General features: G+C 42.6%; 1 protein-coding gene across 1 annotated transcript in view; it reads left to right on the top strand.

Moving 5' to 3' along the window:
* The first annotated feature begins 699 nt into the window (after positions 1–699).
* The window catches only part of LOC132805755 (sodium channel protein type 8 subunit alpha-like), a 420,353-nt gene continuing 396,183 nt past the window's right edge, over positions 700–24,869 (top strand). Inside the window, exon 1 of the mRNA XM_060820986.1 lies at positions 700–1,029. Coding sequence (XP_060676969.1) covers positions 754–1,029 — 276 coding nt within the window. The 5' untranslated portion in view covers positions 700–753. The remainder of the gene's footprint in view (positions 1,030–24,869) is intronic.

Genomic DNA, 24,869 nt, shown 5'->3' with positions numbered 1-24,869 from the left:
TATTTACAGTCTCAGAGTCATTGAGATGTTCAGCACGGAAACAGACCCTTCGGTCCAACCCGTCCATGCCGACCAGATATCCTAGCCTAATCTAGTCCCACCTGCCAGCACTTGGCCCATATCCCTCCAAACCCTTCCTATTCATATACCCATCCAAATGCCTCTTAAATATTGCAATTGTACCAGCCTCCACCACTTCCTCTGGCAGCTCATTCCATACACGTGCCACCCTCTGTGTGGAAAATGTTGCCCCTTAGGTCTCTTTTATATCTTTCCCCTCTCACCCTAAACCTATGCTCTTTAGTTCTGGACTTCCCCACCCCAGGGAAATGACTTTGTCTATTTACCCTATCCATGCCCCTCATGATTTTATAAACCTCTATAAGGTCACCCCTCAGCATCTGATGCTCCAGGGAAAATAGCCCCAGCCTATTCAGCCTCTCCCTATAGCTCAAATCCTCCAATCCTGGCAAATATCCTTATAAATCTTTTCTGAACCCTTTCAAGTTTCGCTACATCCTTCCTATAGCAGAGGCGTTGGGGCGTTTCTGAAAAACCGGGTCAGGTGTAATATAAACTTTTGTTCTCATTAGTTGAAGAAAGTATTTAATGGGTAGTCTCAGTGCTAAATATCAATTCTCTTTAATTGATGATCCGTAATTTTATTCTTAAAGTTTCTTTGATTTTTTTTTTAGACAGAGCTGTCCCATCCTGGAGGCTACATAATTGAAGACATTGTTGCAGGATGAAAAGATGGCAGCGCACATGCTTGCACCGCCAGGCCCTGATAGTTTCCGCCTTTTCACCCGTGAGTCTTTGGCTATCATTGAGCAGCGGATTGCTGAGGAGAAGAAAAAAAAGCCCCCCAAGCAAGACAGCAGCCACCGAGATGATGATGATCAAAATAAGCTTAAACCAAACAGCGACCTTGAAGCAGGCAGAAGTTTGCCATTTATCTATGGCGACCCCCCTCCTAAATGCATTGCTGAACCATTGGAGGACTTGGACCCTTTTTATATAAATCAGAAAGTGAGTGCCTTGGACAACAGTTAATAGCTCTTTTTGCAGGGGCAAAGCTGTAAGATCAGATTGAAGTACCAGAAGTGTGGTTGGAAGATTAGGTTTGATATTTCCCACTTGCAAAGGTTATCAGTCATGTGCCAATAATTGTCTGAGGGGAAATAGGTCACAAGTTATAAGTTTAAGTCGATATTTTGGTCTCATGTTTCTGGTACCTTGTAAAATTGGATCATACCTCCCTCGTGGCAATTTTACAGTCTCAACCTTGATCTGTAACTGACTTCCATTTGAAAGAGCTTTGTACATTGTCCCGAGTGCCTTGGCATAGCTGGCTTGCAACAGCCACAAACTTGCTTTGTTTTTTATTATCAATTGGGTAATGATTACAAAGTCACAATTTCCAAGTATATGCTTTTTTTCCTGGTTTTTAAAATGAGTGTTTATCTGAATTATACTGGCAGTCATGCAATGTTTTCAATATGGCTTGCACATATTAGGAAAGGGATAAGATGGATGATCATTGTAGAGTTTAGTGACTGAAATATGAATGAGACTTAAAAATTGAACCTACTATTATATCGATGCATGACATGTCAGCCATCGTTATACCAAGACAGAGATGCCTCAATCAAAACAGGGGGTTCTTGCTAAGTTGGATGCCAGGCTTTATCACAATTAAGTCATGTTTCACGATCCCATTTTTTTTTGTTTCATGTTTGCAGATAGTCGGAATAAAATATTTTGTTTTGAAACCATAGTTTACCCCAGCAATGATGATGGCCTCGAACATTCACTGCAAGATGAAAGTAAACAATTGGGATGCATTTTCTTTTTAAAAAACCCTAGTATAAGAATTGGACCTATGATGGACAAAACTGTAGCTTTTAATTATTTTGCTCATAAAAATATTTTTTTACAAATTCTACAACCCATTTTAAATTAGCCCATGACATTAGGTAGGAAATTTAAAATAGGCAACAATTATCGTTGCTTCACCAACCCTCCCTTCCTAAATCCAACTCTTCCATCCCAGCTTGGTGCCTTTAGAATGGCACATTCTCTGCTACTATGCAAAAAACCCCAACCATTTTTAACTTATTAGACAATCACAGTGTTTGTCCTATTAAGTTGAAAGGATTTGAAAATTATAGTTGACAGATTGCCAACTCTTACGAATTGTTTTCTTTTTCATATAATGTCAGTTCATCAGACCTTGCTGCCCAGGTAACCTTGTTTTCTGGTGATGTTTCCCTCCATAGAGTGCTATTACGTTGATTGGATAAAAACATGGCTTGATTTTTTTTTACAAATTAAAAGGGCATCAACTGAACACATTTGCTTTTTGACTTGAACCTTTTCCTGTCAGGATGTTCATGTGTTGTGCCAGTGGCTAGGACTTGAGATAAAACCAAGTGTGGGAACAGGACTGAAGATTTGAGATTTATTTGATATAAAATTGGAGCTAGGATTTCGTGAAAAAGTCTGTTCACTTTTACACTGTGGCATTGTAAGTGCAAGTAGAAAATGGGGATGCAAGGAATGGTATTAATACTGGGTAAGGAATATTTTCAATCTTGTTTTCAGTGGATTGAGTAGAGCAGGACCAACTCTCAGTTAGCAATCTTTATTTTCCACAAAGAATTATTTGAGGCATCAAGAGATTCTGCAGTTGTTTTATCATTGGACCTGGGTTCAAATCTACTCCAGGCTGATGGGGTGAAAGTCTCTGCTGGCTGTAAGAGTATGGATTAAAGTGAATTCAGACAGTCTCAACCCAGTTCTAAGTGAGCATGGGCCTGCAGCACAAATGGCTCCTGATTTGTCAATTTGTCAGCTTGGTTCCCAGTGACAACATGTTCTGAGTACGAGGCCAGGTTCATAAATTAACCGTAGTTGTGAGTAGCCCAAGATGGAGCTTGGAAGGAATGGAATGTTGTTTGCTGAGGTGCACCTGTATTTTCTGGATTTGTCATGCCTTATTTACCCAGTGGTAGGTATGCTAGTAACTTTTTGTTGGGGGGAGGGTTTATCATGCTGCAGCAAGTCAGGGCTCCCATATGACTCTAGTCATAAATCAGATAGCATCAAAAAATATACTTTATTAAGAACTGAACAATCTGTGTTTTCTTCCTTGCATCTGAAGTGACAGATCATCATTAATATCATAAAGAGATATATGTACACGAGCTAGTGCCATGCACCCTTTCTTGTTCTCATTTACCTGAAATATACTGAAGTCATTCAAGTGAAATTTCAAGTCGAATTCCACCTGTAGTTTTAAACTGAAGGTCCATACTAGTGGCATGAATTCTGCTCACAGTAGGGGAAGGTCCAATGTGTTTGGTGCTGCCAAGACTGAAAAGGGGTTATCATAAAGCAGTAAATGGTGCGTGGTGGTGGTAAACTTACTTATTGAGAGTTTGCAAATTTATAGAAAGAAAGGAAGACCAAGGGAACAAAGTCATTGCACAGATCGTGGGATCCAGATCCAGAGCTACAGCCACCATGAATATAGTTTTAATTTAAGCTTGCCCATGCTGCTGAACTTTAAATTTAGTGAGCCAGTACTAGAGCTCAGGAGACTTGCAATAGAGTTGAATTCCTTTTTCTTCTGCATGCTATGTTGGTAGAGATGAGACAAAAAAATAACTGTCACCATTGTCACCATCAGGAAATGCCCGGTTTCCTGATTTTCCCTCGAAATTCGTAAATTTCACAACACTTATAGAAGCATAGAAAATCAGAGCAGGAGTAGGCCATTCAGCCCTATGAGCCTGCTCCAATATGATCATGACTGATCACTCAACCCAGTACTACTTCCTCTTCATACCTTTCGATCCCTTTAGCCCTAGGAACTATAACTCCTTCTTGAAATCATATGTTTTGGCCTCTACTACTTCCAGTGGCAGAGAAGTCCACTGGCTTCCCACTCTCTGGGTGAAGACATTTCTCCTCATCTCAGTCCGAAACAGCCTACCACAGATCCTGAGACTGTACCCTCAGTAAGGTGAGATTGTAGCTGTGTGATATCTATCATGAAAGTATACAGTACTCTCTGAAATGAATTTATGCTTGGAATAGAATTGTTTTTTTTAAAATGAATGTCTCAATTCCGTTTTTAACTAAATATGGGCCCAAGGTGGAAGATTGCTAAGTTAGCTGTGATTTTTAAGTTTGGAAAATGTCACAAGTGTTGCAGCAGGAGATGCGGAAGTGCTTGGAGTTGAGAAGCAGTATTTTAATGGCATTAAAGGGTTTTGATCTATATTCTGTGATGAAGTACCTGAGCTGGGACAGATTCTGATGCTGAGCATTTGGAATGGATATGCATTCCATTTGCTCCATAAACATCCTTCACCTTGATGAGAACTGATTCTGTTTTTTCCCTGGACTGCCTTAAATCTGAAGCTTTGCAAGTTCTAACAATTATTGTGAGATGAAAGACGCACTTAGCTTGCATGTGTCTGCCAGAGGTCAGCAAGAGGCCTTAATAGATTGGAATAAACTTGTTAATTGAACTCAATAGAAATCTCTATATGATGGAAGGTTCACCATTTTCCTTATCGGTTAGCCATAAATACGCATTTTGTTGTGCCAGAGCAAAAAGTTAGATAGTTCATAGACCACGGATATATTTTTAAATAACAACTAGGTAAGTTTTCTATAGGTTTGCACATGGTCACGAGGCTTTGCATAGATTTTTGGTCTAAATTTAGTTGGCTTGGATTTCACCTACAATGTGGAAGTTATAGTCACAATTATAAGAACAGCAGTAAATAAATTATGGAGGCTTGAGACTTTATCAGAATGCAACACCAAAAATGGAGACTTATGTAGAATCGTTAACATAAGAAAATATCTCGAGGTATTTCTTGGGATGTTATAAAACAATAAAAGTGGGGAAGGGAAATGGAAGTCCACTTTTGAATACAGAAAAGTGATGGGAATGGTCAGCCTATTAGTGTCAAACCAAGTGACATGAAGGGCTATTAGGGCAGGTAACCAGAAGCTTGGTCAAAGAGGTTAGTTTTAAGGAGCGCATTAAAGGAGGTAGAGAGGAGGAGAGTTTTAGGCAGAGAATTCCAGAGTTTGGGGTTCAGCTAAAAGCATGACCACCAATGATTGAGCAAGTAAATTGCTAGATGCTCAAGAGGCCAGAATTTGAAGAGAGCAGGGATCGCATAAGGATGTGGTATTGGAAGTGAGGGAGAGTGTGTGTGTGTGTGTGTGTGTGTGTGTGTGTGTGTGTCTCTGAGTCATGCAACATTTTGTGTTTCAAATATAAAGTCAAAGTATCATTTTATAATGGCAGATTTCTGACGATGAAAGAAACCTGTTAGTGTATTCCTGCCAGGTCTGTATCCTGATCCCCCTTGCCACTTCTTGGCACTTCCTGTTTTCCTCTTGTGCGACCTAGACCTCATTTTCCCACTTTGGTTTGTTTGCTTGCTTAAGTTAACCAATCTGACTGTTGCTTCTACCCTCAAAGCAACCCATTTTATTTCGGAAGAAGGGTCACTAGACCTGAAACACTAACTTTCCTTTCTCTTCACAGCTGTTGCCTGACCTTCTGAGTTTCTCTAGCAATTTCTGTTGTTCCTTTTTTTTGTTCTAAGGATGCAGAATCTCTTTCTGAAGTTGTCACAGGTAGTGATTGTAATGAGGTCATCCAGGTGGACCTCATAGAATCAGAGTTCCCTGATTGGGGCTGTTAATCTGGCCCAATCAGGGAGCCCTGGCTGGCAGATATAAACAGGAGGGTCAGAGGTTCTGCTCACTCTGAGAGCTGGCTCTGAAGGAGCTGGATCAGTGTCAAGGACTCTCCATGTATAAATAGAAACATATTACAGAATCCCTACTGTGTGGAAGCAGACCATCCAGCCCATCAAGTCCACACTGACCCTCCAAATAGCATCCCACCCCCACCTAATCCTGTAGCCATGTATTTCCCATGGCTAATCCACCTGGCCTACACATTCATGGACACTATGAGCAATTTAGCATGGCCAATTCACCTGACCTGCACATCTTTGGACTGTGTGAGGAAACCGGAGCACCTGGAGGAAACCCACACAGACACAGGGAGAATGTGCAAACTCTACACAGACAGTTGCCCAACAGTTACCACTGAGCCACCATGCAGCCCCCGTCAAACCTTTGAAAGAAACTTGTATGTTTCAATGATATCACCTTGCATTCTTCCAATTAACAAAATGTATGAATTTAATGTGCTCAATCTTTCATCATAGCACTGACATTTGAGCTGAGGAATCAATGGGTAAATGTGAATACAGGTGCTAGTGTCTCCACAAACCTAATTAGGTCATTGCTGTGATAGACTGGTTACAAGTCTTGATATTATGTATGTGACTCACCCTGAATGCTATCCCAGATCATTTTAAATCCAAAATTATTCAGGAAGGAGGAGATGGTGACCAGCTTTTCCAGTTTGAATGAAACTTGCTCCTCATACCAGCCTGGACATCCTCGCCACGCTGACTGAGCTTGAGGAGCACCATTTGAGTGAAGGCAATTGTATAGCCTCACTCAGGACATATCCTGAATGCAGGGACTCGAGGCCAGCCCACAACAAAACCCCAAAACCAAACCAAGCCTCGGCCAAACGGTTAACATTTTCTCAAGGATCTGGGCCGGCAAACCATTGTGGTGCTTCCTGTATGGAGACTCGAGACAGCAAAAATGTCCCACTGGATCTAAATGAAATAAGAGAACTCAGAGGCCCGTATCCATTAGAATGCACACCTTGGAAAGCCCACCTACATCTGGTTTGGAGCGGTTAAATTTCTTGACAACATCAAAATCAGAACCAATCAAAATAAATGGCTGGTTAAATGGTCACCTGGTTCTAATGGAGGTTGACACCGGCACGGCTGTATCAGGGATCACAGAACCAGTCTTTAAGAAAATTCGCTCTGGACTCCAACCCTTAAGTTTGTGCAGGACCTCAAATAGGCTGAGAACCTATAACGGGGAACCCTTACTGATCTAGCGTACAACTTCAGTTCAGTCTCCGATGAGAAGCAGCTGGTTCAGTTCCCACTGATTATAGCTAAAATGCTCGGGCCCAAGATTGAGGTGAAATTAGTTGAGAAAGATTCACCTTGATTGGCTCCACATTTTTCAATTAGAAAATGGCTGCCTGAGTGAAGTCCTAATTGAATACCTGGATGTTTTTTCAGGAAGGTCTAGGGACTATTAAATGAGCCAAGGCCACCTTGCATGTTGACTAGGAGGCAATTCCATGATTCTGTAAGACCCACCCAGTGCCATTTGCCTTACGGGCAAAAGCAGAGGCAGAAATCAGGGAGGCTGGAAAGGGAAGGAATCATCAAACCAGTCCAGGTTGTGGAATGGGCAGCACCGGTCGGACTGATTGTGAAGCCTGAGAGGTCAGTTCCCCTTTGTGAGGATTTTATACAGATGGTAAACCATTTGTTTTCATAGTTAGATAAATACCCAATCCCTCATGTAGAGGATTTATACGCAAAGCTGGCAGGGTGACTGTCCTTTACAAAGCTGAACATGAGGCATGCCTACCTGCAATTGCAGTTAGATGAGGATTCCCAGAAGTATGCTACAATTAACACCCAGAAGGGGTTGTACCAATATGCGAGACTGCCATTTGCCTCATCAGCCTGTGCAATTTTTCAGTGGACGATGGAGAACATTTTACAAGGTCTACCCCAGGTTGCCATTTATCCAGATGATGTGCTAATAACAGAGAAGACCAATAAGGAGCACTTAGACAACTTGGACATAGTCTTTCGCTGTTTCTCCCAGGTGGGCATGCACCCTAGAAGAGAAAAATGTGTGTTCCAGGTACCCCAAATGAATTACTTGAGCTACAGAGTCAACAAGACTGGGGTTACACCTGTTGGAAGATAAAGTGAGGGTGATCAAAGGTGCCTTGGCTCCCACATCTGTACCAGAGCTTAGGTCTTTCTTTGGGCTGGTGAATTATTTCAGGAAACTCATACATAATCTGGCATCCACCTTGACACCCTTACACCTGCTATTGAAAAAGTGGTCAGCCTTGGAAATGGCTGTGTAGTCAAGCCAGGGAAGTGAAGAAACAGCTATCATCCTCTGAGGTGTTGATGCATTATGATCTCAAGCAACATCTGGCATTGACATGCGATGCCTCCCCATACAGCATTGAGGTAGTATTAACTCATACGTGGCCCAATGGAGAGGAACACCTGATAGTATATGCATCCTGGACTTTGGCTAATGCAGAGCGTTAATGCACCAGCTAGAGAAGAAAGGTTTTGGCAGTTCATATTTAGAGTCAGGAAGTTCCACCAATACCTTTATGGACATAAATTTATCGTAATAATGGACCATAAATGCCTACTGTTTCTACTTAAAGGAGACAAGGCAGTGCCAACAAAGACAAAAAATACCTCTAGCAGTTCCCGCCCCCCCGATTTGTGGGAATGGGCAGGTAAATCCTGGGCTCAGTTGCACATCAACTAAGCAGGTCCTTTCTCAGGCTCAATGTTCTCAGTCATTGTAGATGCCATTCAAAGTGGTTGGACATGCAAAAAGTTTATTCGGGGTGATGACGATAGAAATACTACGGGCATCTTTTGCAATGCACAGACTGCTGGAAGTGTTGGTCACAGTTAACAGGCCATCATTTACCAGCAGGGAATTTGAGTATATCCTAAAATCAAATGGTACTTTTCATATAAGGACAGCTCTATAACATTCATCATCCAATGGTCTGGCAGAAAGAGCACTCCAAACTTTAAAGGCAGGCTTAAAGAAACAGCCTACAACTTCACTAAGTACCAAACTGTCCCGGAGCCCCTCGTGCAACTACAAGGAGAGATCCAGCAGGATTGCTAATGGGGAGAAGACTCCGCACCAGGTTAAATCTGATCTTCTCAGACCTGGGAAGGGGGGTGAAACAGCATCAGGAACACCAATACCAGGCACAACATGTCACTAAATGAGAGAGACAGTTTACTTCAGGGAATGAAGTTTGGTGTAGGAACCACAAGAATGGCCCTGCATGGGTAAGACGCATGGTTAACAAGAGATCAGGTCTATTGATGTATAAAGTTTGGATAGGTGCGATGGTCTTGAACAAGCACATGGGCTATATGAAAGCTGCAAAAACACAAAAGGTGTGGAAGCAGAACACACCCAGTTCCTCAATATCCTTTCTGACTGTTCTGGACCCCATGGGTTCTCCCTCTCCATCACTGGGTACGAAAGGTGAGCTACTGTGCGTTCCATGCCACCTGTATCAGAGGCAGAGTTGGAGGAATCTCACCCGGTGCTGAAACACCCCATGAGGGGCTGCAAGAAAACAAGAACTGGCTGATATCCTCAGACTCTGAGTGGGAGGGTTGTAGTGATTGCAATGAGATCAGCCAGGTAGACTTCATAGAATCTGAGTTCCCTGATTGGGGCTGTTAACCTGGTCCAATCAGGGAGCCCTGGCTGACAGATATAAACAGGAGTGTCAGAGGTTCTGTTCAGTCTGAGAGCTGGCTGTGAGGGAGCTGGATCAGAGTCAAGGACTCTCCACGTATAAATGAAGGGGGACTTGGTGACGGTATGCTGGCCTCGGTGGCATTATTTCAACGTCGTTTGTTTGCTTGCCTTGTTGAAGCTGTTCATTTCCTTTGGAAGTGGCTTGTTCACTGTTTATCCTCTTGAGGCTAGCCATTTCTCTCCATGGCTGTTTCACTCCTTCCTGAGATGATCTATTTCCTTCTCTGAACTTGCCCTGGTTACAGCAGCTTTAAAGTTATTCAGTTTCTTCTCTGGATCCTCTTTTTAATCCAAGTTCTCTCTCTCTCTCTCCCCAGGTCACCAACAAAAATCATAGAAAAATTGACTTCCTTTGAACCAAAAGTAGTCATTCTATTAGTTCTTGGTAAAATTTCTGTCCTTAAATAAGATCTGTGTGGACGCAGTGCTTTTTTTTTGCATCTGCAGTCCTCACTATCTCCAAGTTGCTTTTGCATGAATCCATGACCATGGCATGTGTTGGTGTAGTAGTAATGTCACTGGGCCTGTAATACGCCTCAGGCTAATGTTCTGGAGATATAGGTTTGAATCCCATCTTAGCAGATGGTGGAATTTGAATTCAGTAAATGTAAAAGCTGGTCTAATGGTAACCATGTCGGTTGTTGTAAAAACCCATCTGGTTCACTGGTGCCCTTCAGGGAATGAAAGCTACTGTCCTTACCTGGTCTGGCCGACATGTCACTCCGTATCCATAGCGATGTGGTTGACTCTTAACTGCCCTCTGAGCAATTCAGGGTGGGCATTAAATGCTGGCCTAGCCAGTGATGCCCACATCCCATGAATGAATTAAAAACAAATCTATTTACACGAATGAGGAAATCCCTTGGATGGGCCAGCTCTGATTATGTAATTGTTACCAACAACGTCTTTAATGTAAAAGAACATTGGCGAAAGATATTACAAAAATATACAAAAATATAATGAGCATGTAAGAATCTCCATTCACTTGACAAAGCTGGTCTCACAATGGATGTCTAAGAGAATGTCTGGTTTTAATATGTTGCTCAAGTTGTGTTTGCAGGCTGTAATTTGAGAGCCCATTGTATTTAAGTACATCCATGTCCAGCATGAATTGTGACTTTCCTCTTCTCTAAATGATAAACAGTGCAGGCCCATACAACTGACCTAAAACGGCCTGGTCAAGCTCAATTGGCTCAGCTTGCGGATTGAATGTGGGATCTGGCTGGTCAGTGTTGTTTAACTGTTTGCTGCACACGCTCATGCCAGCTGAAGAGATGTACAGGGAATGCCATTAGTCTTGGTGCAGTCCAGAATGTAGTTTGGATGATTGTCATTGTCACGTGGAGGGGAAATTGGAAAGTACGCTTTTTGTTACAGAAAGCTAGTGGGAAACATTGGAATCAAATTGTCATAAAAACCACAAGTGCTGGAGGAACTCAGCAGGTTTGACAGCATCTGTGCAGAGAAAAACAGAGTTGACGTTTCAAGGCCAGGGCAACCCTTCTTCAGAACTTCTAAATTTGTCTTGTTTTCAAATGTCCATAATTTGAAGTTTTAAAATATGAACAATGGTTATATAAACCTTGATGTAGACGAGCGTAATCTCATTCAAAATGGTTACCTTTATTTTAACCTTCGGATTTAGAAAGACCAGTGGAAAACAGTTGGATAGTGAAATATATATAAAGGGAGGGCAAGTCCTGCAGTAATGTCATTGATGATTTATGAAGCCTTTTACATAGTCAGCTGTTTTGGATCGAGTGGTACAGGCTATCAGATTCTGAAAGTGCCCCAAGATACTAAGGTGCAGCCTGACTGTCCAAGTAGATGTTCTCTCAATGCTTTGACCAACATTCCTCCCTGAAACAATACCATCAAAAGCAAACAATAGTTTGTTTCATTGCTATTGGTGTGACCTTGCTGTGTGTGGAGCAGTTGCCAGGTGACTTGACAAAACGAGTGGCAGCACTTCAGAGAAGCTCATTCTGAAGTGCTTCTTGTGCACTATAACTTAGTTATGCCCGAAACATCGATTCCTCTGCTCCTTGGATGCTGCCTGACCTGCTGCACTTTTCCAGCAACACATTTTTCAGCACTATAACTGAAGGAAGATTTGTTATGGCCCCAAATAAATCCTAGTCCTTTACTAGCAAAAATGTGTTGCTGGTTAAAGCACAGCAGGTCAGGCAGCATCCAAGGAACAGGAAATTCGACGTTTCGGGCAAAAGTCCATCATCAGGAATGAGGAAAATGTGTCCAGCAGGCTAAGATAAAAGGTAGGGGGGAGGGACGATGGAGATGTGATAGGTGGAAGGAGGTCAAGATGAGGGTGATAGGCTGGAGTGGGGTGGGGGGGCGGAGAGGTCAGGAAGAAGATTTCAGGTTAGGAAGGCGGTGCTGAGTTAGAAGAAATCGACTGAGACAAGGTGGGGGGAGGGGAAATGAGGAAACTGGAGAAATCTGAGTTCATCCCTTGTGGGTGGAGGGTTCCCAGGTGGAAGATGAGGTGCTCTTCCTCCAACCGTCGTGTTGTTATGTTCTGGCAATGGAGGAGTCCAAGGACCTGCATGTCCTTGGTGGAGTGGGAGGGAGAGTTAAAGTGTTGAGCCACGGGGTGGTTGGGTTGGTTGGTTCGGGCATCCCAGAGGTGTTCCCTGAAGCGTTCCGCAAGTAGGCGGCCCGTCTCCCCAATATCGGTGGTCTCCTCTATATTGGGGAGACAGGCCGCCTACTTGCGGAACGCTTCAGGGAACACCTCTGGGACGCCCGAACCAACCAACATAAACCACCCCGTGGCTCAACACTTTAACTCTCCCTCCCACTCCACCAAGGACATGCAGGTCCTTGGACTCCTCCATTGCCAGAACATAACAACACGACAGTTGGAGGAAGAGCGTCTCATCTTCCGCCTGGGAACCCTCCAACCACAAGGGACGAACTCAGATTTCTCCAGTTTCCTCATTACCCCTCCCCCCACCTTGTCTCAGTCGATTTCTTCGAACTCAGCAACACCCTCCTAACCTGCAATTTTCTTCCTGACCTCTCCGCCCCCACCCCACTCCGGCCTATCACCCTCACCTTGACCTCCTTCCACCTATCTCATCTCCATCGCCCCTCCCCCAAGTCCCTCCTCCCTACCTTTTATCTTAGCCTGTTGGACACATTTTCCTCATTCCTGATGAAGGGCTTTTGCCCGAAACGTCGAATTTCCTGTTCCTTGGATGCTGCCTGACCTGCTGTGCTTTAACCAGCAACACATTTTCAGCTCTGATCTCCAGCATCTGCAGACCTCACTTTTTATTTTACTAGCAAACCCCTATTCAGCCTTGGTATTGAACGAAGAGAGATGCAGAAAAAATTGACTGGCAGGTTTGCTGGCAAAACAATATTTGCCATTTAGTCCTGCAGATTTAGTGTAATCGTTGACAGCCATCTTTGGGCAGGCAGTGTTCAGATTTAGCTCCAATAATATGGTCTTTTAATTTTGTTTCCTGAGGCCGCAACCTGTTTATTTAGTGCAACTTCATGTGGGAACTGTGAAATTGTTAGATCGAAGTATCATTTCAGTTTCTGTACATTTTGAGATCATCGAAGCTGACATAGGTCAGCTCTTTTTGACAATAATTTGAATGCATAGACATTCTTTTGTCAGTTAAGTACATCTGTTTGTTCTCATTAATGTTTTATTGCATTTGTGACTTATTTAATGAGATGATCTCAGAAAGTGAAATGACAAAAGGCATCTACGTTTATCTAATATTTTTAGAACCCTTTTTAGTATGTGTGGGATCAAATCTGGTCAGTACTTTCAGACAGAAAGTAATATTTTTAAAAAAATTATAAGAGGTTGAAGCCCAGAATGTATTAAAAAGTACCAAATTATTAATGACAACCTTGGACTCAAAATGGTTTTCAATTTTTTTTTGTTTTGCTTGCGCCAGGCTAATAATAATATTTTTGAACAATTGTTTTACTCCAATACTAATGGTGGATGAAAACACACAGGACCATCTGTGTAGTAAGCTGGAAGTTGTATCTGTGTACAAGGTACTCACTCCCAACATATCACCGGCCAGGCAGCTGATTCTGCAGACTGCCTTTCTGCCTGTCATTGTTTGAACTCAGCTTGATTTCTCTGCCTGCCCAGAATTGCCTTTCATTTATGATCTCTTTCCTTTAATTCTTTGTTTTCAATCTTATTGCTCTTCCTTCCACCTGTTCCCCTTTCTCTCATCCATCTTTCTTTTTTGCTATTGTCTTCCTTTCTTCCACTTCGTTTTTTTTTCTTGTGATTCCTTTCTGTGCCACACCCTCACTTGCAATGCTCCCAATGTCTATTGAGTGCCTATCAACCTCTTCTGTGTCTTCCCTTGCTACATGCTGTAACTTTCCCTGCTGTGACTTCTACTTCACAATACCCTTGCCTGTCCTCAATCTTTCTTTCTCTCTCTCTTTCTTCTCTTTTCTTCTCTTGTCTCTCTTCCCTTCTTTCTTCTCACTCTTGACAGGTTCAGACAGCATTACCATGGATTTACGAAGGGGAAGTTGTACTTGACAAATCTGCTGGAATTCTTTAAGGATGTAACTCATGGAGTTGATGAGGGGAGCCATTGGGTATAATTTACTTGGACTTTCAGAGGCTTTTGATAAGGTCCACCATAAGAGATTGGGGACAGTGTACTGACATAGGTAGAGAACTGGTTGGAAGATAGGAAACAGCGTCAGAATGAATGGGTCTTTTTCTGAGTGGCAGCCAGTTAGGGTCTCCAGCATTTATTTCAGATTTCCAGCATCCACAGCTTTTGCAAAACGTTTTCCTATACTGGTTGTCTCCTTGAGCAACTTAAAAGTGATCCTGCTGCCCTACTTTCCCTCCCAATTCCTATTTTGATCATCTGCTTTAAACAGTTGTTTATTTTTCCCTTAAAACATGCACCAATGAGTTGAAAGATGAACTGGGATGCCTGAATTGTAGAGAAGCAATGGAATGTTTCTTAAAAAGAAACAAAGGTGTGCAAAGTATTTTTTATTGAAAAAGAAAATTGCTTTATTAAGAACACAAGATTCTAGAATTTCTCAGCAGGAGTGAGGACATTGAAAGACAAAGGTAGACGAAAGAAAATTGGGATTCTGTTACAACCCTGCAGATTATGGGGTGAATTGATATTTAATTTGATGATTGGCAATATAGTGGAATGAAAGTGGATAGACTGTTTCCAGTGGTTGAGAGATACAGGATTAGAGACAAGATGAATTGAGCTTAAAAATGTTTACATAGGTGGTTGTGAGACTGTGAGACACTCTCTTGCTGAGATCAGAGATAAGGAGGAAGCTGTCAACACTCGAAACTAGTTTGAGGAGGTGGCTAGGTTAAGGTAATAAACAGTTTGGGAACATGCCACATTATAGGAACGATGTGAACACATTGGAGAGAGAGGGCAGGAGGGATTTACCAGAATGGTTCCAGGGATGAGAAACTTCAGTGAGGAGGAGAGATTGAAGACATTGGGACTGTTCTCCCTTGGAGGGAAGAAGGCTGAGAGGGAGATCTGAGAGAGGGTTCCAACGTCATGGGGGAGGGGGGCTGGACAGAGTAGATCAGGAGAAGCTGTTCCCACATGGAAAAGGAACAGGAACGAGAGGGACAGAGATTGAAAGGGATGTGCAAATGAAGCAAGGGTGAAGTGAGAAAATACTTTTTAACTCAGCAAATAGTTAGGGTCTGGAATGCACTTCCTGGAAATATGGTGGAGGCAAGTTCAATTGGAGGCATTCAAGGGGGCACTGGATGGTTATTTGGATAGAAATGGTGTGAAAAGCATGGGGAAAAGGCAGGAGATTGGCACTTGGAAATGACATTCACTTGAAGAGCTGGTGCAGGCATGATGGGCTGAATGGCCTCCTTCTGTACTAACAATTCTATGATGACAGGCAAGTATGATTAAAATTATCTGCTCAAAGTTTGTGAGAAGATTTGTAGCTCGGGTACTCGTTGTTGTGGTTGTGTTCGCCGAGCTGGGAATTTGTGTTGCAGACATTTCGTCCCCTGTCTAGGTGACATCCTCAGTGCTTGGGAGCCTCCTGTGAAGCGCTTCTGTGATCTTTCCTCCGGCATTTGTAGTGGTTTGAATCTGCCGCTTCCGGTTGTCAGTTCCAGCTGTCCGTTGCAGTGGTCGGTATATTGGGTCCAGGTCGATGTGCTTATTGATTGAATCTGTGGGTGAGTGTCATGCCTCTAGGAATTCCCTGGCTTATCTCTGTTTGGCTTGTCCTATAATAGTAGTGTTGTCCCAGTCAAACTCATGTTGCTTGTCAACACGGGACAACACTACTATCATAGGACAAGCCAAACAGGGAACAGCTAGGGAATTCCTAGAGGCATGGCACTCATCCACCGCTTCAATCAATAAGCACATTGACCTGGACCCAATATACCGACCACTGCAGCGGACAGCTGGAACTGACAACCGGAAGCGGCAGATGCTGGAGGAAAGATCACAGAAGTGCTTCACAGGAGGCTCTCAAGCACTGAGGATGTCACCTAGACAGGGGACGAAACGTCTGCAACACAAATTCCCAGCTCGGCGAACAGAACCACAACATTCTCTGCTCACCTGGAAAATAAAGGTTGTCACAGATTGGTTGAGCTTTTGGCTCGCAATGGTGTCATAACTTCTTTGTATTTCGTTGCAAAAATCTATAGCCCAAAATTGGTCATAATTGTCTTAAACAGACAATCTCATTCAGATGTCTCAAAGTGTTTGGCTTTGGAAATTGGGACACAGTGAACTAGTGGCTGGTTTTATGAGGTTAAACCTAATCACCTTGTTCACGATAAGGGAATTTAATTATCCCTTGGGAAGTGATTGTTGGTAAAGCCGAAGAGAAAAGTCATCTTTTCACCTATCTTCATGATTTGGAGATGCCGGTGTTGGACTGGGGTGGATGAAGTTAAAAATCACACAACACCAAGTTATAGTCCAACAGGTTTAATTGGGAGCACTAGCTTTCGAGGCTAGCTAGTGCTTCCAAATAGACCTGTTGGACTATAGCCTGGTGTTGTGTGACTTTTAACTTTATCTTCATGAACTAATGTTTGACTGAAAATGTTAATTGAAGAGAGGATGGCCTCAATTATTATATTGGCATGGAAATTAGAATTACTTTGATTTGCTGGTGACCTCTCATTTGTGGCACTCTCTCCCCTAGTGTAAGTTGAAAATGTAGTGCCATATCAAGGGAGTGCTGCACTGTTAGTGGTGCTGTTTTTCAGCTGAGATGCTATTCAGTTAGATGTAAATTATCGTGGACGGTATTCCTCCTTCAAACATCACCAACAGAAATTGATTATTTGGTCATTTATTCATTTGTTGTCAGCGGGAGCTTGATGTATGCAAATACATTGTCACACTTACCTGTGTAATGACATTTCAAAATCATTTCATTGGCCTAAAGGATCGAGGATGTCTTGAGAATGTAATAAGGCTATATCGAAATGCATGTTCTTGTTCTCTTCTTGTTGCACTGTCAAACTTGGCTGTAAAGTATCTGCAACAAGGGGAGAAAGATGGTTTATTGGCAATATCTCCTGATAGTGAGTTGGGCGAGATCTCTAAGAAGCAAGTGAGCAAAAAGAAATAGACTTCTGCAGCAGTGATGTTCATCTAGACGCAGCATCATTGCTAGAGTTTATTTGGACAAAGTTCTGTTGAGTGCAAAGAAGTCTGAGCTGACCCCAGTCCACACACTTTATGGTTTTAAAGGAAACAGGATGCGGGTGCAGGGCCCACTAATCCACACTCATGAGGCAATTCAGTCAATTTGGAGCAGATGTTCATTTTCACATGGATTCTACTATTAGCCACTGTCAGCCATTTTTTTTTCAAGTCTCTGGGAAACCAGGCGAGTAAAGAGAGGTGAGGAAAAGTAGATCTGTATGAAGGTAAGTGCCTTTGCAGCACTACTTATGGGCTGGCTCCTCTTCCCTCCTTTTGCTTCTTGCACCATTATCATCCCTCTTTGGGCCCACACCATCATTTATCTTGTCTTCAACCCTAGAACTTTGCTTTTATTCTGTTGCTGCACTTGCCCTGACTCTGCACTTGCTTAAAAACTGGTTTATCTCTGACTTTCTCCACTTTGGATGAAGGATTAGACTTGAAACATGTTTCCCTTTCTCGGCAAATGCTGCCTGGCCTGCTAAGCATGTCAGCATTTTCTGTTGGTTTTTAATACTTCTTGACTCCACATTCTAGTTCTCCTGCCCAGAGTGCCCCTCCCAGCCAACAGAACATAAATGTTTCAGAGAATACTTCTTAGCATTTAAGTCAACATGTTGAGTTTGAAAGGTTTGAAATTTTCCATTTGGGGGCAACCCAGTCTTTGGATTTCTGGTTTGACTCTGGTCTCTGAGATATGGTGAAACCAATGAACAATTGCACTAAGGGTACATTATAAATGCCCTGTTTTATTAAACCAAGTTCAATTGGATTCAACTTTCACATTTCTTAGTTGTACATTATGCATTTAAAAAGATACACAGTTTAACATCACAATTGTCCCCTACATCTATCAAACTAATGCAAAAAGCAAAAATTGTGCAAATGTTGGAAGTCAGAAATAAAAGCAAAATGCTGGAAATACTCAGCTGGCCAGGCAGCACCTATTCAAAGAAAGAAAGAGAGACAGAAAAACAGCTGCTAACATTTGTTTTCAGCATGCACAGAGGTGTGGCTGATGAGGATGGGAGGAAACAAAAAATGAAAGATGTTCAAAAGGTGGAAGAGATTAAACAGCGTGGATAAAGAGTGGAGCTGGAAAAAGCACAGGAACGCAAGCAGCATCAGAGGAGAAAAGGGGTCAATGTTGCAGGTTGGAACATCACCCCCCCCCCCTCTGATGCTGCCTGACCTGCTGTGCTTTTTCCAGCTCCACTCTTCATCCACGCTGACTCTTCCGCATCTGCAGTTCTCACTATCTCCAAGAGATTGATGGTGTGAGGCAAAATGAAGAAACTCAGCAGGTCTGGCAGCAGCTGTGGAGAGAAACAGTTCAAACCCAATATCACTCAGAATGATTGTAAATGATAAAGGAACAAGAAACAAAAAGAGATGAAAGGTTCTTGTGTGTGTACTCTCTGAACTTCAGAAGGATGAGAAGAGATTTAATTTAGATATAGAAGATTCTAAAGGGGATTGACAAAGTAGACGTAGAGAGGATGTTTCCTCATGTGGGGCAATCGAGAAGAAGGGGTCATCATGTTAGGATAAGGGGTCGCAGATTTAAAACAAAGATGAGGAAAAATGACTTCTCTCAATGAGTTGTGAATCTGTGAAATTCACTCCCATTATAGTGTGGTGGATACCAGACATTGAGTAAATTTAAGGAGGAGATTGACAGATTTTTAATTAGTAATGGGTTAAAAGAGAGTGGGCAGGAAAATGTAGTTGAGGCTGAGATGGGGTCGGCCCTGATTGTATTAAATGACAGAGCGTGCTAAAGTAGCTGAATGGCCTATTCCTGCTCCTAGTTCTTAGGTTCGATAGAATTAACAGAACTTGCTGTTCCTGTTTTTAAAAAAGAAAATGGGAATAGAGGTTATGATTTTAAATCTAGAAGGCTGTATAGTGTCTAGTTGAAAGATGAGATGTTGTCCCTCAGGTTTGTGTTGAGGCTGAGTGCAACAGTGCAGAGGCTGAGGGCAAAGAGGTCCCCGTGGGAAGAGGTGGAGAATTAATGATAGACAGTAGGATTCTCAGCATCAGGCTTGTGAACTTCATGGACATAATCGACAAAGCAGAGAAGATTGCATTGCCAACAGCAAGTGCAGATATGTTAAATTGAGACAAATATATCTAAATTGCTGGTTTATCTGAAAAAGGCATTGGCACCCTGGGAGAAAGAGTAGGTAGAGTGTGGTGCTGGGAAGGCTTCTGCCCTAAACATTGACTCTCCTGCTCCTCAGATGCTGACTGACCTGCTGTGCTTTATCCACTGCCACACTCTATCTTCTCTGGGTCTCCAGCATCTGCAGTCCTCACTATACCCTGGAAGAAAGAACTTAAAGCTAAAGGTGTTTCACCTGTTGTGCTTGCTTGGGAATATAATGTGGGAGCAGGGCTAGAGGGTTATTGAGGATCAGGAAGACAGCATGGTCTCCCGAGAGAGAGAGGCAGAAAGGGGAAGGGAAGATGTGTTTAGTGATGGAGTTCTGAAAAATGATGGAGGGTGATCTCTCAAATGTGGAGGTTTGGAGGGTGGAAAATGAGGACAAGGGGAAATCTTGTTGTGGCTCTATGGGAAGGGGAAGGGGGTTAGAGCAGGAACTTGTCAATTAGGATGAATTTGGGTTGAGGGCTCTGTCAAACATGGTGGAGGAGAATCCTCGGTTGTGCCAAATGCAGACATATTGGGAGAGCTATTATGAAAGGTGGCATCATTAGAACAGAGACTGTGCAGACAGAGAAACTAGGCTTTGCAGGAAGCACACTGGAAGAAGGTGTAGTCTTACTAACTGAGAGACAAAGATAAAAATCACACAACACCGGTTTATCGTCCAACAGGTTTATTTGGAAGCACTAGCTTTCGAGGTGCTGCCTCTTCATCAGCGTCTTGAAAGCAAGTTTTCCAAATAAACCTGTTGGACCATAATCTGGTGTTGTATGATTTTTAACTTTGTCCACCCCAGTCCAACACCGGCATCTCCAAATAATAACTGAGAGATGGTGGCCTTATAGTAAATATTGCTTGCCAGCCGATCTGCAGAACTGGAGGCAGAGAAGTTGAGAGAGAGGAGGAAGGATACAGGGGTGGACCATGTGAAAGTGAAAGAGGGATGGAAGTTTAAAGCAAAGTTCATAACATTTTCCATCTACGAGGGAGGGCCACTGAATAGGCTTGAAAGAAACCCTTTAGATGGGTTCCCATAGTGACAATAAGAAGTGGAAGGGACTGGACAAGGTGAGAAGAAAATATAGTCAAGAAAGGAAGAAATCCACTCAGTGGGACAGGAGCAGGTTGAAATAATGGATTGATCAGGGCTGTCCTGTTTGTGGATCTTGAGAAGAAGGTGGAAGTGGGATGTGTGAGGTTGTTGGACCATAAGGTGGGGATGGAAATGAGTTCAGTTGCATTCTGGTTTGATGTTCAGTAGAGGCATCATGGTCCAGGGGAAGGTGAGAGGGTGTGTCAGTTGGCATTCAATCACTGCAAGGTAGAGATTGATTTGCCAAATCACAACAGCGCTAACCTTGCCACATGATATGATGGTGATGTTTGGCTTCAACCCCTGAGAGAGCGGACTGCAGCAAGTTCGGGGGGTGGGGGGGTGTAGATTAATGTGAGTAGAGTAGAAACAGAAAGATGATCATTGTCTTGCTGGCAGTTCCTATGAATAGAGCTAGTCATAGAATCATATAGTACAGAAGAGGCCCTTCAGCCCATCAAGTCTATACCATCAAAAGTATACTCCCTACACTAGTCCCACTTTTCTGTACTAGGGCTACAGCCTTGAATGATATAACATTTAAAGTGCCTCATCCAAGTATTTTTCAAAGATTGTGAAGTTTCCTGCCTCAACTACCCTCTAGCACCGTGGGGAAAACGCTTTTCCTCAAAATCCCCTCTAAACCTCCTGTTTTTCACTTGAACTGATGTGCCCTTATTCTCTTATCTGTTGATTAAGGGGAACAGCTGCTTTCTATTGACATTGTGCATGCCCCTCATAATCTCATACACCTCAATCAGATCCCCCTTCGACCAATTTAGTGAGGGATGTAATGTGGGAGCAGGGCTAGAGGGTGATTGAGGATCTGGAGGAAAGAATGGTCTCTCTTGGGATGCAGAAAGGAGAAAGGAAGATGATGGAGTTCTGAAAAATATGGAGGCTGATGGAGATTTAAATGAGAATTCTAACTGTGTGGTTGGGGGTGATGTGGAGAAAAGGGGCTGTGAGAAACTCCTGACCAAAGAAAGTGGCTGTGGAGGCAAAGATGATAGAAGAGTGCAGTGTTGTGTCAAACTCCAAAACTATCGAGGTGGGGGTGGAAGGGTGCTGACAGTGAGTCATTGCTACAGAAGAGAGAAGCTGAGCATGCTAATGGTGACATGTTGGTATTAAGTATCGTTTAGCACCTGACTAATTACATTGAAGCCAATGTAGAATCATTGACTTCAAATCGTGCACTCCATACAGCAATGGCAGTTGCCAAAAGAAGGGAAGCAGAGAAAAAAAACAAAGGAACTTGACACCTCATGACTTGAGGATGTCTCAGAGCTCCACTCATTTCTCCTTCTTCTCTATGGACCTTTCAGTATTTCTCTAAGTGTTTAATGAATTCTTCTTTATGTGTTGCAATTGACTCTGTTTCTCAATAGCCACTTGTGGTAATTTATCCAGCATCTTTCTCACCCTTCACATGAAATAGTTCCTTTGGATCCTTCCCTCCCAGGCCTTGTGCTTCTCCAACTAACCTTAACTGGTCTACCCTTTGTCACCACTTTTTGTTACCACATTTCTTCTCCAAATGCAGCTGAAAATACTCCCTTTTTTTTTAAATCCAGTCCTCTGTTTTCTCCCTGGTGAAGTACTAATGATTTTCTGCAGCAATTTTCCCATATCCTTAGTATTATTTCTATAAAGGTATTTCCAAAACTGTATATAATACTGTGCCCTAACCAGTATCTTGAATAGATTACTTCCTTGGTTTTGTATTCCACATTCCTACTTATAAACTGGAATCCCATTGGTGTTTTTAACATTTTCCCTCCACCTACATTTCTGTTTTTGACAATCTGTATATCTCTCCTTACGACAAACCCTTCCCACAATTTCAATCTGTTTATACATGTGGTCTCTCCACTCGAATACCATTTACGTTTGCAAAAGATACTCCATTTATCTGGGCTGAATTACATTTGCTGCATTCTCTGCCCACTCATCTATAGCCTCCTTCAGAGTTTGAGATGCCTCTCAATTTACTGTTATTCCCTCATGCACATCTTCAAACCTTTTTTACATGTGAAAGACAGAAAAGGACACAACCATAAATCCTTGGGGCACATTGCTATTATCTAAGTCACCAACTAAGTAGCTGCTTCATACCTATGCAGTGCTGCCACCCATCTTTTATACAATGAGCCTTAACTGTTTTAAGGTCCACTTACATGAATATAGCCCCTCCATTAAATTGTATGACTAGTTATTGACACCTGGCAAAAGAACATGCTTGTGTGTTCCTGCTTATTTGCTCCAGTACTGAAAGTTCATGGGATGTGGGAGTCACAGGCTAGACCAGCATTTATTGCCAAGAAGACTGTTAAGAGTCAACCCCATTGCTGTGGGTCTGGAATTATATGTAGCCTAGATCAGGTGAGAGTGGCAGGTTTCCTCCTTTAAAAGATGTGAGTAAACCTGATGTGTTTTTACGACAATTGACAATGGTTACCATTGGGCATGCTTTTCATTTCAGATTTTTGATGAAGTTCAAATTTCACCATCTACCATGGTGGGATTTGAATCCATGTTCCTCAGTGCATTAGCCCGAGGTCCTGGATAACTGGTCCAGTGGCATCAATACTTCACTGAATCACAGAATTGTTACCACACAGAGGAGGCTGTCCTGCTTTGATTGTGCCTGCACCTGCACCCCACATCATTGGGGTGGGAAGTTAAAATGTTAAAAATTCCACATCTGAATCCAAACCACCTGGGAATCCGGTTTTAATGATGGTAGTGGCATCAGGAGTGGGCCACAAATCTGCTCTCTTGAGATGAGCTACCTGCCTCCATTTTAACAAGGTTTCAATTTTTTATTTGTTTCAACCTCTGAGGAAAGCTCAAGAGCTAAAAGGAGATGAGAAATGCTGAAAGCACAGGCAAGTACATTTCCAGCACTTCTTGTGGGCCAAGAGGAGCAGGAGTGTTTCCTAGGGCCAACAAGTTAACCAGTAAACCCTGGCTTGAGGCCTGCCTCTGTGCCTCAATGACAGCTGATGCCCTTAATTTTCAGCCTTTTAGCCTGAGCCTCTTTGTTCATTCTCTAGTGGGTGCGTTGCTGGCAATTGTCATCATTTCCCTGTGCCACTAACAACAATGGAGAGCTACCAGCCTCTGTGAGGGTTGGATTTTCACTCCAGGGCCCTTAATCCCAGGTAAGGCCTGATGGTGGCCACATAATGCAGTGGGGTCCTGCTAATTCTCTAATGGCAGACAAGATTCCGTGGTCTAGATTAAATTCTGCTCAGTGTCTTTGCCTCCCTCCACCAATTCTAAGGTGCCAGCACTGAGATATGCTGGGGAATATCAGCCAGCTTGACCATTATCCTCAAATTGGCAGAGGTAGCCATGAAGAAGAATTAATAGAGTGTGTTCGGAACAGTTCCCTAGAATGTTTTGTGGATCCAGAAAGGGATAAGGCAACTTTGGATTGATAATGTGTAACATGATAGGTCGAACAAGTGATTTCAGTGAAAAAGATCCCCTAGGAAAGTGTGACTGTAACATGGTAGAACGTAGCATTTAGTTTGAGAGTGAGAAGCTTTGCTAAACTTAAATAAGGGTAATTACAAAGGCATGAGCTTGTTGATGTAGATGGGATAAGAGGTTTAGCAGAAAAGACAGTTGAGGAACAATGGCAGACGTTTCAGAAATCAGTTCAAGTTTCACAGCTAAGACATTTCCCAGTGAGGAAGAAGGATTCTAGGACGGAGATAAGCCAATCATCACTCACCAGGGCTGTTAATAATTCTAATTGTAAGAAAAAAAAATGCAGTGTGGCAAAGATTAGTGCGAAGCCATAGATTGAGAAAGTTTTATAAACCAACAAAAGATGACCAAAACAAAAGGGTGAAAATAAATGTTGCGGCTAAACTAGCCAGAATTATAAAAAGAGATAGGAAGAGCTTCTTCATAATATATGGAAGAGTTACCATTGGCTCACTAGAGAATGAGGCTGGGGAAATAATAATGGGAATCATACAGTTAGGTAATAGGGAAAACAAATAGAATGTTAACCTTTATTTCAAAAGAAATGGAGTATAAAATAGGGAGATCTTGCTAAACTTATACAAGGCACTAGATGGACCATACCTGGAATACTGTGAACAGTTTTGGTATATTGTTATTTTCTTTTTTTAACCTATCTGTCTATCTATGTCTGTCTATCTGAGGAAAGGTAGACTGGTATTGGAGACAGTCTAGAAAAGGTTCATTCGGCTGATCCCGGGTATGGAGGAGAGATGGAGCAGATTGGGTCTGTACTCATTGGAATTTTGACGAATGGGAAGCAACCTGATTGGGACATGCAAAATTCTTAGGGGACTTA

This window comes from Hemiscyllium ocellatum, chromosome X (assembly GCF_020745735.1).
Source record: "Hemiscyllium ocellatum isolate sHemOce1 chromosome X, sHemOce1.pat.X.cur, whole genome shotgun sequence".
In the NCBI taxonomy this organism is placed as follows: domain Eukaryota; kingdom Metazoa; phylum Chordata; class Chondrichthyes; order Orectolobiformes; family Hemiscylliidae; genus Hemiscyllium; species Hemiscyllium ocellatum.
This window is presented reverse-complemented; position numbering and strand designations above follow the sequence as displayed.